The 17227-nt window shown below is 46.4% G+C and overlaps 3 protein-coding genes and 1 long non-coding RNA gene across 5 annotated transcripts; 2 read left to right on the forward strand and 2 right to left on the reverse strand.

Annotated features, from left to right (window-relative positions):
- The first annotated feature begins 11 nt into the window (after positions 1 to 11).
- On the forward strand, positions 12 to 7176 carry LOC6612294 (transcription elongation factor SPT6). The gene is made up of 6 exons (XM_002036768.2): positions 12 to 151; positions 313 to 397; positions 982 to 1187; positions 1310 to 1429; positions 1499 to 1650; positions 1714 to 7176. The coding sequence occupies exons 1-6, from the start codon at positions 113 to 115 to the stop codon at positions 6629 to 6631; spliced, it is 5520 nt and encodes a 1839-aa protein (XP_002036804.2). The 5' UTR covers positions 12 to 112; the 3' UTR covers positions 6632 to 7176.
- LOC6612292 (cytochrome b5) lies at positions 7167 to 13232 on the reverse strand. Of its 2 annotated transcripts, none has more exons than XM_032724870.1 (4): positions 13035 to 13230; positions 12878 to 12966; positions 12736 to 12804; positions 7167 to 7364 (listed from the first exon to the last, which is right to left on the reverse strand). In XM_032724870.1, exons 1-4 carry the CDS (start codon positions 13140 to 13142, stop codon positions 7277 to 7279), a joined length of 354 nt encoding a protein of 117 aa, XP_032580761.1. In that variant the 5' UTR covers positions 13143 to 13230; the 3' UTR covers positions 7167 to 7276. The 2 variants fall into 2 exon arrangements, with proteins under 2 accessions (XP_032580761.1, XP_032580762.1); XM_032724871.1 differs by having other exon boundaries at positions 7271 to 7574; positions 13035 to 13232.
- A 303-nt stretch (positions 13233 to 13535) lies between these two features.
- On the reverse strand, positions 13536 to 16211 carry LOC6612291 (polyubiquitin-C). The gene is given in 3 exon segments (XM_002036765.2): positions 13536 to 13780; positions 13783 to 15714; positions 16097 to 16211. Coding segments are annotated over 2 exon segments (2058 nt in total). The 5' UTR covers positions 15710 to 15714; positions 16097 to 16211; the 3' UTR covers positions 13536 to 13649.
- Positions 16212 to 16536: 325 nt separating this feature from the next.
- On the forward strand, positions 16537 to 17183 carry LOC116802019. The gene is made up of 2 exons (XR_004362423.1): positions 16537 to 16612; positions 16744 to 17183. It is a non-coding gene; the product is annotated as an uncharacterized LOC116802019 (long non-coding RNA).
- Positions 17184 to 17227: the final 44 nt, after the last annotated feature.

Here is a 17227-nt window from a genome sequence, read left to right on the forward strand (position 1 = left end):
AAGAAGATGTAGAAATAAAGAAGAAGAGAAGAGGGAGAAACGCACACAAACTATTCGTTTCTCTGCATTCATACGCGCTATATTATTAAGTTAAGCTTTATTCCATTATATTATGGCCGAATTTCTGGACTCCGAGGCCGAGGAATCGGAGGTAGGTGTCTGCGAAACCCCAAAAACAATATTTCTAGCCGCGCGTACCGTCCGTGCGTCTGTATATGTGCGGTGTGCGTTGCGCCTTGCGTGTGTGTACATACATAAGTACCTACATATATATTGAAATAACCAAATGGCTTTTCTTCGTTTTTCCCGCAGGAGGAGGAAGAATTGGACGTCAACGAGCGCAAGAGGCTCAAGAAACTGAAGGCGGCCGTCTCCGATAGTAGCGAAGAAGAAGAAGGTGAGATTTTCCACTCGAGTCGCTGAAGGCGCGTACGAATACATACATACATACGTTTGTGGCGATCTCTGGCGGTCTCGCCACCACCCACACATCTCACCATCCGCCGATCGCAACAGTCCATATCCGGGATAAAGCCACCTCTAACTGGCCAATGCCACACGGTTGCAACTTCTTTTGTTTACAACTTTGAGGTTAGGTCTTGTGTTTTTACTGTGCTACCGTGGCCATCGAATATCAGCCTCAGCAGCACCAACAACAAACAGCTGCGCGCGTTCCAGTAAATGGAACAAGTGCGGCGAATTGGAAGAACCCGGCTTACTCCAAGAAATTGCAAATCAAAGCAGGGAGGGGGAAATTAGTTCAATAGATGCAGTTGGAATAATCAATGGTCAGGGCTTCACTATATCGAAATCTACTCTGTAATCTAATATCATAGGTAATGCATATAATGTAGGTCTTTCTCAAAAGCGGGTCAATCGCTCCAATTTAAGCTATGAAATCAGTTTTCAATTGCATATGTGAATCTGCGGCTACAGTGCAGGTAAAATGTTAATCGAAATTTTTAATGCCCTATTCCGTAGATGACGAGGAACGGCTGCGCGAAGAGCTCAAAGATCTGATCGACGACAATCCCATCGAGGAGGACGATGGCAGCGGTTACGATTCTGATGGCGTCGGCAGCGGCAAGAAGCGCAAAAAGCACGAGGACGACGATCTGGACGATCGACTGGAGGACGACGACTACGATCTGATCGAGGAGAATCTGGGCGTCAAAGTCGAGAGACGGGTAGGTGTTCCTTCCTCCTTTTCATATTTCCAAGCTTAACTAACAAAGATTATCATAGCTGAGGGATTAGGGGGGTCTATGCTCTTCGAATATAATGTTTCAAATTATGTTTACCCTTGCAGAAGCGGTTCAAGCGTCTGCGTCGCATCCACGACAACGAAAGCGATGGCGAGGAGCAGCACGTGGACGAGGGTCTGGTGCGTGAGCAGATTGCCGAGCAGTTGTTCGACGAGAACGATGAGGTATGCCACTAGTAATCCCTGACCACCAATCAATGCACAGTGTCCAACTGATTGCCCCTGTTCCTACAGAGCATTGGGCATCGCAGCGAGCGCAGTCACAGGGAGGCGGACGACTACGACGACGTGGATACGGAGTCGGACGCGGATGACTTCATTGTGGACGATAATGGGCGTCCCATAGCCGAGAAGAAGAAGAAGCGGCGCCCCATCTTTACAGACGCGTAAGTGTATAAACTATAATAAAGTTGAGATATCAATAGACACGATTAATAATCCAACCACAGATCACTCCAAGAGGGTCAGGACATCTTTGGCGTAGACTTCGACTATGACGACTTCTCAAAGTACGAGGAAGACGACTACGAAGATGACTCGGAAGGAGATGAGTACGATGAGGATCTGGGCGTCGGCGATGATATGCGCGTCAAGAAGAAGAAAGCGCTCAAAAAGAAGGTGGTCAAGAAGACAATCTTCGACATATACGAGCCCAGCGAGCTCAAGCGTGGCCATTTCACCGATATGGACAACGAGATTCGCAAGACAGACATCCCAGAACGAATGCAGCTGCGCGAGGTGCCCGTAACCCCGGTGCCCGAGGGATCAGACGAGCTGGACCTCGAGGCTGAATGGATCTACAAGTATGCCTTCTGCAAGCACACTGTTTCAGAACAGGAGAAGCCGGAGAACCGCGAGAAGATGCGCAAACCACCGACAACCGTTAACAAGATTAAGCAGACGCTAGAATTTATACGCAACCAGCAGTTGGAGGTGCCCTTTATAGCCTTCTATCGCAAGGAGTACGTGAAGCCAGAGCTGAATATCGACGATCTCTGGAAGGTTTACTACTTCGATGGAATCTGGTGTCAGCTAAACGATCGAAAGCGCAAGCTAAAGGTGCTTTTCGAGAAGATGCGTCAGTTCCAGCTGGACACGCTATGCGCCGACACAGATAAACCCATACCGGATGATGTTCGCCTCATACTGGACAGCGATTTCGAGCGCCTCGCCGACGTGCAGTCCATGGAGGAGCTGAAGGACGTGCACATGTACTTTTTGCTGAACTATTCGCATGAGCTGCCCCGCATGCAGGCGGAGCAGCGTCGAAAGGCTATCCAGGAGCGTCGCGAGGCCAAGGCGCGTCGCCAGGCAGCCGCTGCTGAAAACGGTGACGACGCGGCCGAGGCGATAGTTGTACCAGAGCCGGAAGATGATGACGATTCCGAGCTAATCGATTACCAACTGAAGCAGGCGTCCAACAGCAGTCCCTATGCGGTGTTCCGCAAGGCAGGCATCTGCGGCTTTGCCAAGCACTTTGGTCTCACGCCGGAGCAGTATGCCGAAAATCTGCGCGACAATTACCAGCGCAATGAGATCACCCAGGAAAGCATCGGTCCCACAGAGCTGGCCAAGCAATATTTGTCTCCGCGCTTCATGACCACGGAAGAGGTTATCCATGCTGCAAAATACGTGGTGGCCCGACAGCTGGCACAGGAGCCTCTGCTGCGCAAGACCATGCGTGAGGTGTACTTCGACAGAGCCAGGATTAACATACGGCCCACCAAGAATGGCATGGTGCTGATCGATGAGAACTCGCCTGTGTACTCGATGAAGTACGTGGCCAAGAAGCCGGTAAGCGATCTCTTTGGCGATCAATTCATAAAGCTAATGATGGCCGAGGAGGAGAAGCTGCTGGAGATTACGTTCCTCGAGGAGTTCGAAGGCAATGCGTGTGCCAACGGAACACCCGGAGACTATGTGGAAGAGTCCAAGGCCCTGTACCAGCTGGATCAGTTTGCCAAGCACGTGCAGGAGTGGAATAAGCTGCGGGCGGAATGCGTACAGCTGGCACTGCAGAAGTGGGTCATTCCGGATCTGATCAAGGAGCTGCGCTCCACTCTGCACGAGGAGGCTCAGCAATTTGTGCTGCGTTCCTGCACGGGTAAGCTGTACAAGTGGCTAAAGGTGGCACCCTATAAACCGCAACTGCCCACCGATTTTGGCTACGAGGAGTGGAGCACGCTGAGGGGCATACGGGTGCTGGGTCTGGCCTACGATCCCGACCACTCAGTGGCCGCTTTCTGTGCGGTGACCACCGTGGAGGGCGACATCTCCGACTACCTGCGACTGCCGAACATTCTGAAGCGCAAGAATTCCTACAACCTTGAGGAGAAGGCCCAGAAGATGGCCGACCTTCGAAAGCTGAGTGACTTTATCAAAATGAAGAAGCCACACATTGTTGTCATCGGAGCGGAATCGCGCGATGCCCAGAACATCCAAGCAGACATAAAGGAGATTCTGCATGAGCTCGAGACCTCCGAACAGTTTCCGCCCATCGAGGTGGAGATAATCGACAACGAGCTGGCCAAGATCTATGCCAACTCGAAGAAGGGCGAGTCTGATTTCAAGGAGTATCCTCCCCTGCTGAAGCAGGCTGCTTCGCTGGCCCGCAAGATGCAGGATCCGCTAGTGGAATACTCGCAGCTGTGTGATGCGGACGACGAGATTCTGTGCCTGCGCTACCATCCGCTGCAGGAGCGTGTGCCGCGCGAACAGCTGCTGGAGCAGCTCAGTCTGCAGTTCATCAATCGAACGAGCGAGGTGGGCCTGGACATCAACCTGATGGTGCAGAACTCACGGACCATCAACCTGCTGCAGTACATCTGTGGCTTGGGTCCGCGCAAGGGTCAGGCTTTACTCAAACTGCTCAAGCAGAGCAACCAGCGGTTGGAGAACCGCACCCAGCTGGTCACCGTGTGTCATCTGGGGCCCAGGGTCTTTATCAACTGCAGCGGTTTCATTAAGATCGATACCTCATCGCTGGGCGACAGCACAGAGGCGTATGTCGAGGTGCTGGACGGGTCGCGTGTGCATCCAGAAACGTACGAGTGGGCCAGAAAGATGGCCATCGATGCCATGGAGTACGACGACGAGGAGACCAATCCGGCCGGTGCCCTTGAGGAAATTCTCGAGTCGCCAGAGCGCCTTAAGGATCTTGATCTGGACGCATTCGCCGTGGAACTGGAGCGCCAGGGATTCGGTAGCAAGAGCATCACCTTGTACGACATCCGAAACGAGTTGAGCTGCCTGTACAAGGACTACCGCACTCCGTACACCAAGCCCAGTGCGGAGGAGCTCTTCGATATGCTGACCAAGGAGACGCCCGACTCGTTTTACGTGGGCAAGTGCGTCACGGCCATGGTCACCGGTTTCACGTATCGTCGGCCGCAGGGCGATCAGCTGGACAGCGCGAATCCGGTGCGTATAGATTCCAACGAAAGCTGGCAGTGCCCCTTCTGCCACAAGGACGACTTCCCCGAGCTGTCCGAGGTGTGGAATCACTTTGACGCGAACGCGTGCCCTGGCCAGCCATCTGGCGTGCGTGTGCGTCTGGAGAACGGCCTGCCAGGCTTTATACACATCAAGAACTTGTCCGATAGACAGGTTCGCAATCCCGAAGAACGTGTGCGCGTCTCACAGATGATTCATGTGCGCATCATTAAGATAGACATTGACCGGTTCTCAGTCGAATGCTCCTCGAGGACCGCTGATCTTAAGGATGTGAACAATGAGTGGCGGCCGCGGCGCGACAACTACTATGATTTTGTGACTGAGGAGCTGGACAATCGGAAAGTGAGCGATGCCAAGGCCAGGGCCCTCAAGCGCAAAATCTACGCCCGTCGCGTAATCGCCCATCCCAGCTTCTTCAACAAGTCGTACGCGGAGGTGGTGGCCATGCTGGCTGGGGCCGATCAGGGCGAGGTGGCCCTGCGTCCGAGCAGCAAGTCCAAGGACCATCTGACAGCCACCTGGAAGGTGGCCGACGACATCTTCCAGCACATCGATGTGCGCGAGGAGGGTAAAGAGAACGATTTCAGCCTGGGCAGGAGTCTGTGGATCGGCACCGAGGAGTTCGAGGATCTGGACGAGATCATCGCCCGCCACATCATGCCGATGGCCTTGGCTGCCCGCGAACTGATACAGTACAAGTACTACAAGCCAATCACGGTGAACGGTGATGAAAATGAACGGGATGTCATGGAAAAGTTGCTGCGCGAGGAGAAGGCAAATGATCCGAAGAAGATACACTACTTCTTTACGGCCTCACGCGCCATGCCGGGCAAGTTCCTGCTGTCCTATCTGCCCAAGACGAAGGTGCGCCACGAGTATGTGACGGTCATGCCGGAGGGCTATCGTTTCCGTGGCCAGATTTTCGATACGGTCAACAGTCTGCTGCGCTGGTTCAAGGAACACTGGCTGGATCCAACGGCCACGCCGTCCAGCGCCTCGGTGTCCAATTTAACGCCACTGCACATGATGCGTCCACCGCCGACGATCTCGTCGTCATCCCAGACATCTTTGGGCCCCCAGGCACCCTACAGCATCACTGGCAGCGTGACTGGTGGAACGCCGCGCAGTGGCATCAGCAGTGCCGCTGGCGGTGGCGGTTCGAGCGCCTACTCCATTACGCAATCCATCACTGGCTACGGCACGTCGGGCAGTTCTGCTCAAGGTGCTGGACTATCTTCCTCCCACTATGGCAGCTCATCGACGCCGTCGTTTGGCGCCATTAATACGCCATACACGCCCAGTGGACAGACTCCGTTCATGACGCCCTACACACCGCATGCCTCACAGACGCCTCGCTATGGTCACAACGTGCCCAGTCCCAGCTCGCAATCCTCAAGCAGTCAGAGGCATCACTACGGCAGCAGTTCCGGAACGGGCAGCACGCCCAGGTATAACGATATGGGAGGAGGAGGCGGTAGTGGCGGTGGTGGTTTCAATGCCTACAGCATGCAGCCGCATCACCAGCAACGTGCCAAAGAGAACCTCGACTGGCAGCTGGCCAACGATGCATGGGCAAGACGCAGACCGCAGCAGCATCAGTCACATCAGCCGTATCAGGCCCAGCAGCAGCAGCAGCAGCAGCACCAGCAGCAGCAGCATCATCACTCGCAGCAGCAACAGCATATGGGCATGAGCATGAACATGGGCATTACAATGTCACTGGGACGTGGCACCGGTGGCGGCGGAGGCGGTGGCTATGGATCGACGCCTGTCAATGACTACAGCACTGGAGGCGGTCATAATCGGGGTATGGGCATGTCCTCGAAGGCGTCTGTGCGCAGTACGCCGCGCACCAACGCCTCTCCGCACTCCATGAATCTGGGCGATGCCACGCCCCTCTACGATGAGAACTAGGGCGGCGAAGTGAGTGGAAAGCCAAACCAACACAAGCTGCAAGGGATGCACTATGCACACACCATATGCTACTATATACATACACTATACTACAAAAGCGAGAACACAACAGAAAGGTCTACAATAATATATAATTCATGCACGCGCAGCTGGCGAAGATGCAGTTGCACTAATCTTAGTACTTTGGAGTGCGATTCCGCATTGATCCTCAACGATATTTAGGTTTAAGTCAAGTCCATAACTGATCCGCAGTTCACACCACATATATGAATATATATATCTATGTATAATTGAAAATTGCGAAGCGCCTGCCGTTGAAGTGGGTGCATCATCTGGCGGTGGAGGAGTAGGAGTAGAACGGCTGGGCAGGAGCTGAGGCGCCGGTGGGCCGGGGAGCAATCAGGTTTGTGACGACGGAAGAATGGAAAATAAATTTCAATTTTTTCTGACCAGAAATGTGCCGCCAGCTCTTCTTACTGTTGGGAATTCCAGAATGGTTTTAACCGCAGGTTTTATGAATAAAACGCCCGAGTTGTGTAATTTAAGCAATTTGTAAAATTTATTTCGTATCAAATGTGTGAGGAAAATGATGTGCCCAAGCTGGCGGAATATATCTGGAATCTCGTAATGCAGTCTGGCCGCAGACTAGTTCCTGGCCACTCCGCGTCGGATCACATAAACCAGCGAGATGCCGATGAAGGCGGCGCCCAGGGCCAGTGCCACATGGCGGCAGCTGTTGCACGGAATAGAGAATATGAAAGGCTGTTTAAATCAATGGGTATCATGGTCAGGAGAAGGCACTCCCGGCGGCACAACAACAAAACTGGGGGCACTTTGGTTAGCTAGCTAGGATTACGCGGTTTTGCGGGCATTTCTAGAGGGGTTGGTTTAACTTAGGATGCAGCATTGCTTGGGGGCGGCGGTGGCATCAGTGGGCGTGGCACTTTAGTAGGCGGAACCAAGGCACAGAACCAAGAATCAAAATAAAAACGCAAGTCAAGGTGGGGTGCCATTCACAAAACCAAAGAGTGACCAATTACAGCGTGCAAATTGTTGGTATTCCAGATTATCACGTTTACATATGTACATAATTCCGGGTGCTTAACGTGTGCTTTGGGTTAATCATGATGACCTGTATGTACACAGGTCAGTGGTTAGAACTTACAAGTCCAACTAGCTTTTGTAGAACCTTATTTTCGTGCTTGAGAAGGACTTAAATCTTGAATGGAGCAGATTTCGTACATGCAAGTTAAGATTCAATAGATTCATTAAATATTAAGTATTGTGGCTTTGTCAGCGGTTGGTAAACAAAAAGTTGCTACTCTACATGGGAATATTTTATTTATTATTATTTATTTGTGCTTTATCCCTTATATATATATGTACATTTCATTAAAGCTAATGGTACAATTTGGTATTTACAGTGTTTAGCTAAGGCTTTCATCTGAAATATTTATTAATTATGTCTAGTTGACCTGTTTTTAGTTTTTTGTATAAGAATATTTATTATTTATTAAGGAAAACAAGGGAGAAGAAAAACCTTAATTGACTTACAACTAACTTAAAAAACTAAGACTTGAAACAAAAGATTGTTAATATTGTATTTTTTGTTGAACTTTTTGTACACCTACTTTTATATGTAGGTACTTAGTGTTTGTGTAATAAGGTAAGTTCATTATTAATTTTAACAGCTTGTTTTGGCATATTTGAAGTTTTTTGATATGAGTTTGAGCACATCTACCCCAAACAGGTGACCCATACATTAATATTGGATTAAAAATTGTTTTAAAAATTATGATCTTATTGGATATTGATAATTTAGATTTACGATTTATTAGAGGGTACAGTGTGCAAATAATTTTATTAACTTTCATAATTGTGTTGTTGATGTGGTATTTAAATGTTAGTTTTTTATCAAAAATTATACCCAAATATCGAATGTTGTCAACCCATTGTATTGGAGAGTCTAGTATTCGCAACTGTCTATCAGGAAGATAACGAGGTTTCCTTCTTTTTGTAAAAAATATAGCATTCGTTTTATTAGGGTTAATTTTAATTTTCCATTTTTTGTAATATATGTCTAATTCATTTAAGTAACTCTGCATGGATTGATTTATCTCGCTGTACGAGAAACCAGCACTGTAGACAGCGGCGTCGTCAGCAAACAGTGAAAGTACACAGTTTGTAGCTTGTGGAATATCGTGTGTAAAAATATTAAACAATGTAGGTCCTAAGACAGAACCCTGTGGCACACCTGCATTTAAAATTCGTCTAGCAGATTGACTACTGTCCAAATTAACGCTAAAGTATCGATGTGTCAAAAAATTTTGAACTATTTTAATGAGGTATATGGGAGTTCCAATCATCTTTAGTTTGTGCAACAGTCCGTCATGCCATACAGTATCAAATGCAGCCTCAATATCAAGTGTAACCAGCCCTACAGATTGTTTGGATTGGATACTTTCTTTAATATAATTTCTTAGTTTTAAGGTCGGCAGTATGGTATTTAGACCATTTCTAAAACCATACTGTACCGTTGGTAGTGTGTTGTGTATGTCCAAAAATTTCACCAATCTCAATTTAATTAATTTTTCCAGAATCTTGGACAATCCGCTTAATAGGCTTATTGGTCGGTAGCTTTCAGGGTTATCAGGAGGTTTTCCTGGTTTGAGAATTGGAACTATTTTTGCTATCTTCCAATCCCGTGGGAAATAGCCTGCCTGAAGACAGTGATTGGCAATGTTAACAATATGATTAATGGCGCTTGTAGGAAGGTTTTTCAAGGATATATTAGGTATTCCATCAATTCCAGGAGATTTTCTAGTATGGAGAGCTTTTACAATTGAAAAAACCTCTGGATAAGTGACTCTACAAATTTCTGCGATGTTGTTTGGGGTTTCAGCTATAGATTGTAAAGATATTTTGACTTGGTCAATTGTATTTTGGTTTGAATATGAATGTGTCAGATTATGCTTCAGTTGAAAGACATCAGCAAGAATATTCGCTTTTTCTTTTCCAGAAGCGTATATTTCATCAGCTTTACTTAGACACGGAACAATTTGTTTTCTTTTTTTAATTGCTTTGGTTATATTCCAAAAGGGTTTGCTGCATTTATCCAGCTTTTGAAGTTTATTGTTCCATTTTGCATTATTATAAATGAAAAGCTCTTTTCGTATGATGTAATTTAAATGATCACATCTTGATTTTAGTAATGGATGACGTGACCTAAACCATTGTCTTTGGATAATATTTCTTGTTTTAAATAATTCAGTTATATGTACAGGGAGTGTAAGCTTGGAGTGATGTATAGGTTTATGAGGGACTGCTTTAAGAAAGGCATAATTGATTACTCTAGTGAAAGAGCCGATTAAATTATCAATATCCAAAGTCGATATCTGTGAGCAGTTGACAACCACCTCTTCAACCATCAGCCTTTCATTTATAATTCTCTTAAAAAGCGCCCAATTTGCCCTTCCCAAAATCGGATATGTTTTTACATTGCGCATAAAATTTGTAGAGTATTTAATAACCACTGGTAGGTGATCAGAGGAAAGCTCTTGCATTACTGCTGGATTAGCCAGCTGGTTAGGGATATTAGTGAGGCATAGGTCCAATGTTGATGCTTTTGCTTTATGGTTATGCGGAATATATGTGGGTTGCGTAGGGTACAAAATACTGAATTTTCCCAGGTCTGAAAGTTCATTGAGAATTTTGCCCCAACCATTGGCTCGGGTACACTTCCATGCTCTGTGGCGCGAGTTGAAGTCCCCGCAAATTAGAAAATTTCCATTTATTTGTGAGATCTTAAGGAGATCAGATCTATACAAACTTTTTAAATGATTATGGTCCCAAGATAAATCACATGAACTAGGAATACATTTTGAAGTATTTCCAGCAAAGTAAATAGAGTAAATTTTTAGACTGGAATTAGAGTCAGTGTTGATTTGTATACCTACATTTTCAATAACATGACTTTTAATGCAGGGTATTTGTTCATGTATCAATGTGTTACTAACTGCAATGGCAACGCCGCCTCCCCTACTTTCCTTCCTGTCATTTCTGTATATAGTGTATTCGGGTATATTAAAACGGTCACTATGAGTCAGCCACGTTTCATTTATAAGTGCTATGTGAATGTGATTATTTTCTAAGAACTTGATCAGTTCTATACGTTTGTTTCTAACGGCACGAGCATTCCATGCCATAATATTCAAATTATCAATAAAATTATTTGTTTGTGTAAACATACTTAATCGCTAACTGAGAAATTACTTGAAATTGCTCTCCCTTATTGGAGCATTCATTAAGTCTTGTTATTAATTCAGACAAAAGAGAATTTATCTCTTCACATGAAAAGAGATTAGTTTCATTTGTGATATTTGCTTTGGGATTAGGCAAAGTATGAATATTGGTGAGTGCATTACTATAGCTACCAAAGTTGAGTTGTTGCACTCTCTTAGTTTGAGTAGGCAATGAGATCTGGGGTTGATTTCCAAAGAGAGCAGATGGAGCGATGTGTTGCTTAGAATTCCTCATTCCATGAGCTTCCAAGTTATTTCTTCCAATGCGTTGTGATGAGCGTTTGGAAAGTAAATTGAGATAAGAAATTCGGCATGGGCATGTCAGTTCTGTCGATGGATGGTCGCCTTTACAGTTAGCGCATTTTTTGTTGTTTACGTCCATACATACGGCAGTCTGGTGTGATCCAGCACAATGGGCACATGATGTTTTAACTGAACAATTATTTGATCCATGTCCAAATAGTTGGCAATTGTAGCATTGAGTAATTTTATTCTGCAATTTCACTTTATACTCCCAGCGTACTTTAGTGTGGTTGACATACATAAAGTTTTTGCGCAGTTCCTTTACTGTGATACTTTTGTTAACGAAATAAACAATGTACAGTAATAATTCATGATCAGACTTAGTTTTCTTTTCCACAATTTTGACTTCGGTGCATTGTAATCCTAGGTTTTGTAGCATGGATTTGACAGTTTCAATTGGTAGTTTATCCAGCCCGGATAAAATGGCTTTGTATGGCTTGTTTGATCTAGTATCGTACGTGTAGAACTCACAGTTATGTTCCTTGAGTTGGTTACAAGCTGCATTGAAACAGTCCATATTTGGTAAAAATATTTTAATTCCAATTGAGATGGTTTTAATAAAGTAATCATCAGTTTTAATTTTAGCCATTAGCTCGTGTACAAATTTTGTATTTTGTTTAATTAATGTTATAGGAGGTGGTTTGATTGTTATTTCATCAAGTGTGTCCGTTTCAATAGGTTTATCATCATTATCATCGTCTAAAGTTTGTAGTGGACGAAAATAATTTGTAAATTGCTTGGAGCCCCGTTCGTTCTGGCGCTCCACTAGTGGTTTATTCCTTTTAGTACGCATTTTTTCAACGGCAGATGCTTCAGCATCACCAATTGCATCACTTGAACGTTTGATTGTAGTCCTTTGCGAATATCACAATTAAAGAAGAAAACAGAAAATATCTAATGTACACCACAATGTTCTCAGAGAGAACAGAAGATAACGATCGCAGCGTTCAATTTTTACAACCGCGTTCGACAAGAGCTAGTCGAAGACGTACATGGGAATATAATTGAATTGTAAACAATTCTTTTGAGTGATGAGCTCATTGAAGGGAAGGTCAAATCAACGAACATACTATAAGTTTAAGGAACACTTCTGTATCATCATTATCTTAAGGGTGTCCAATCGTATCAAAGGGTATCAAAGAAGTACACGCAAACGGAAAGCGAAAGGGAGACTTTCAGGACACGTGAAGCGTGAAACTTTGGGGGCTTCGAGGCAATTAATGGATTACATAAGAGTTGGCTAATTGTAGTTATTGATTGAAGCGCAGGCCATGCTCATGCGAAACCGGTTGTGCTCGGAATAGGAGCGTCATGCATTGAGGAAAGTGGAGCGTACGAAATGATGATGATGAAATGCCTTATCAGGGATACTGGTGCTCCAGCGAGATAATGAGATCAATCCGTGTGGGAGATGAGCAGGGAAATCGCCAGGGATTTCTTTATTTACATGATTTTGGCTTGGTTGGGTCTTTGCATGCACTTGCTGGACGGGATTCTCACCTAATCGGGCTTTTCTTCTTGATGTCCGCAGCCGCCAGGTCACCAATGTAGTACTTCTTTAGCATCTCTCTGAAAAGGCAAGTGGGAAAGGAAGGTGAATCAGGTGATCCAGGCGCATTGGCTGTAAGATGGACTCTCTGACCTCGCCTCCGAGCTGTGACCCACGTCATTGAAGGCCTTGGTAGCATCGCGACCGGCCTCATCCACCAGGGATTCCTCGCCACCGGGATGCTGGAGATAAGGACATTGGATTAGATGGATTCGTTCCCTTAAAACCACCAATCTGCATCGCCACTTGCCTCGAGCCGGAACTTGGTCACATCGTAGACCTTGTTGTCGATGACTATCCACAGATCCGTGCCCTTGTTGTGCTCGTTGACGGTGGCCAAACGGATTTCCTTGCTCATCTTGCCTGACTGCGCCTGCCTGCTCTTCTCCACAAATTTAACTAAAAAGCCAACAGGTTTTAGGACATTTCCAGTGTGGCCGGCTCCACTTTTCGTTGGAGCTAGCTGGTCACACGAAATACCCCAAAAAATACCACTTAAGCAATAATTCCAATGTACCTGTGGTACCATTCCAGTAAAATACAATATTACAAATTAAAATATTTAACTCCACTTCTCCAACGACATCCAATGTTTATTGTAACTTTCCATAGTTTTCAACATTTATTTGCATGGGAAAAACTTTATCAAGAATTCCCCACAATATTAAGACCCCTTGGAAACACATAAAAACTACGCAGCGTATTACATTGAACACACAAATTGAAAATTTTATTTGAATACCAATAAATATTGTGATTGATTATTTTGTGCCTTTTGAATAAACCAACTTACTAAAACTTAGTATGAATTCTTGAGTTGCCTTGTGGCACAACTAACTTCAATTGTTTTATGTGTGAAAAAAATCTAGATGGCGCCACCACGCAGACGCAAGACCAAGTGAAGGGTCGACTCCTTCTGGATGTTGTAGTCGGACAGAGTGCGTCCGTCCTCCAGCTGCTTTCCGGCGAAGATCAAACGCTGCTGATCTGGGGGATTCCCTCCTTGTCCTGGATCTTGGCCTTGACATTCTCAATGGTATCGGATGGCTCAACTTCCAAGGTGATGGTCTTGCCAGTCAGAGTCTTCACGAAGATCTGCATGCCACCGCGCAGACGCAGGACCAAGTGAAGGGTCGACTCCTTCTGGATGTTGTAGTCGGACAGAGTGCGTCCGTCCTCCAGCTGCTTTCCGGCGAAGATCAAACGCTGCTGATCTGGGGGGATTCCCTCCTTGTCCTGGATCTTGGCCTTGACGTTCTCAATGGTATCGGATGGCTCAACTTCCAAGGTGATGGTCTTGCCAGTCAGAGTCTTCACGAAGATCTGCATGCCACCGCGCAGACGCAGGACCAAGTGAAGGGTCGACTCCTTCTGGATGTTGTAGTCGGACAGAGTGCGTCCGTCCTCCAGCTGCTTTCCGGCGAAGATCAAACGCTGCTGATCTGGGGGGATTCCCTCCTTGTCCTGGATCTTGGCCTTGACGTTCTCAATGGTATCAGATGGCTCAACTTCCAAGGTGATGGTCTTGCCAGTCAGAGTCTTCACGAAGATCTGCATGCCACCGCGCAGACGCAGGACCAAGTGAAGGGTCGACTCCTTCTGGATGTTGTAGTCGGACAGAGTGCGTCCGTCCTCCAGCTGCTTTCCGGCGAAGATCAAACGCTGCTGATCTGGGGGGATTCCCTCCTTGTCCTGGATCTTGGCCTTGACGTTCTCAATGGTATCGGATGGCTCAACTTCCAAGGTGATGGTCTTGCCAGTCAGAGTCTTCACGAAGATCTGCATGCCACCGCGCAGACGCAGGACCAAGTGAAGGGTCGACTCCTTCTGGATGTTGTAGTCGGACAGAGTGCGTCCGTCCTCCAGCTGCTTTCCGGCGAAGATCAAACGCTGCTGATCTGGGGGGATTCCCTCCTTGTCCTGGATCTTGGCCTTGACATTCTCAATGGTATCGGATGGCTCAACTTCCAAGGTGATGGTCTTGCCAGTCAGAGTCTTCACGAAGATCTGCATGCCACCGCGCAGACGCAGGACCAAGTGAAGGGTCGACTCCTTCTGGATGTTGTAGTCGGACAGAGTGCGTCCGTCCTCCAGCTGCTTTCCGGCGAAGATCAAACGCTGCTGATCTGGGGGGATTCCCTCCTTGTCCTGGATCTTGGCCTTGACGTTCTCAATGGTATCGGATGGCTCAACTTCCAAGGTGATGGTCTTGCCAGTCAGAGTCTTCACGAAGATCTGCATGCCACCGCGCAGACGCAGGACCAAGTGAAGGGTCGACTCCTTCTGGATGTTGTAGTCGGACAGAGTGCGTCCGTCCTCCAGCTGCTTTCCGGCGAAGATCAAACGCTGCTGATCTGGGGGGATTCCCTCCTTGTCCTGGATCTTGGCCTTGACGTTCTCAATGGTATCGGATGGCTCAACTTCCAAGGTGATGGTCTTGCCAGTCAGAGTCTTCACGAAGATCTGCATGCCACCGCGCAGACGCAGGACCAAGTGAAGGGTCGACTCCTTCTGGATGTTGTAGTCGGACAGAGTGCGTCCGTCCTCCAGCTGCTTTCCGGCGAAGATCAAACGCTGCTGATCTGGGGGGATTCCTTCCTTGTCCTGGATCTTGGCCTTGACGTTCTCAATGGTATCGGATGGCTCAACTTCCAAGGTGATGGTCTTGCCAGTCAGAGTCTTCACGAAGATCTGCATGCCACCACGCAGACGCAGGACCAAGTGAAGGGTCGACTCCTTCTGGATGTTGTAGTCGGACAGAGTGCGTCCGTCCTCCAGCTGCTTTCCGGCGAAGATCAAACGCTGCTGATCTGGGGGGATTCCCTCCTTGTCCTGGATCTTGGCCTTGACGTTCTCGATGGTATCGGATGGCTCAACCTCCAAAGTGATGGTCTTGCCGGTCAGAGTCTTAACGAAAATTTGCATATTGGCTGCGAGTGGAGAAATGGAAAAGGAAAAAAGTTGGCTTTAGTAATGGAAAGTGGAAGGAAAGTGCGCAATTGATTTTCTGCGTAGTGACCCAATTCCCATGACCCAGAAAAGTATTTTAGCATACACACACAGAAAACTTTATTGGTTTTTCCGTTAATGTTTTCACAGCTTGCATTATTTCGCCATGAAACGGCAAATTTAGTTTTGGTGACTAAGCCCTACTAACTTCGTTAAAAAGAAACCCCTGGAACTGGGCAACCACACATACACACACACAAATAGATGCATGGAAAGCACCGTTTTTCGTTTGCTGCACTTGCTGCTTCGCCATTTTGAAAGCAACTAAGAACAAACATGAAGCACTTGCCAAACTAAACTCACCTTATTTTCTTGTTTCACACAGAAAAGTTAATTTATTTCTTTACTTTTGGTCTGCACTTTTTGAAATATTCAAAAACTTGCTTTCTTCACTTGCCCAGACGTCTACTCTCTACAACTTTTTCACAGTTTATGATTCGTTTCACAGCCGCGCGCTGGTATTTATAGGCAAGCTGACTGGAAAGTCGCCGCCTGCTCTCTCGCTCACTCTCGGGCGGTAGGTTACTTTGTTTTCGCTCTCTGCCACCTAAAGTGACCGTTTCTTTTGTCTAGTCTATTGGAAATGAGATTTCGCATTGGCAAGAGTATTTAACACATGAAGGCCAATCAATTGGCTAGCTGCAATACGCATAATTGGGCATTGAAAACAAAATGCGTAGTGTATTGGTGCACTGCTTTCATCTCGCTCGCTCTCATGAGCGAGAGAGCGGAGTTATCGATAAGTTGACGTACCCTCTTTCCAACACTGATCTCAGCTGTGGAGGTGCGTGCGTGTGTTGTGTATTCCAACAGAGGGAGGTGTGTAAATTTGTATGTACATATGCATGTATACGCACAGACATCTTGTGAAGTTCTTTGTTTGGCGAGTTAATCGACCTTTATTTTGTTTTGACGCCGCCTGGGGGATTTGTCTTCGCTTTGGTCAACAGCCTTTAGATAAGAGAGCCCCACAATTACCAATTTCCCCACCAACACACCAGCACATAAGCCAGTATGCGTACACAGCTATGTACATTTGTATGTGACTAAATCCATCTGTAAAGTTCCTGGAATGGAAGGGGCTGATGAAATCTAATGTATGCTGATGTCAGCAACTTAACTCTTGATGTAACCACTTAAAATAGTAAACGTTATTAACTTTTTAGGTACAAACTTTAAAGTTATAAGATAATATATACAATTATACAAATAATTGTCATGCAATTCTTATACTAACAATACTGTGTATATACATACATACATTCATATATACAAATGTACCCCATGCATAGATATGAAAAAAACATAAATTATGCGAAGTCATGAAAAGTGACTCATAATTTTCACAGAAAAACACCCCTTGAATATAACACAAAAACCCTTACGAAAATAAATGGCGGTCCCTTTGTGTCCTAAATTAAGCAATTTTCCGAA

This window comes from Drosophila sechellia, chromosome X (assembly GCF_004382195.2).
Source record: "Drosophila sechellia strain sech25 chromosome X, ASM438219v1, whole genome shotgun sequence".
NCBI classification, from domain to species: domain Eukaryota; kingdom Metazoa; phylum Arthropoda; class Insecta; order Diptera; family Drosophilidae; genus Drosophila; species Drosophila sechellia.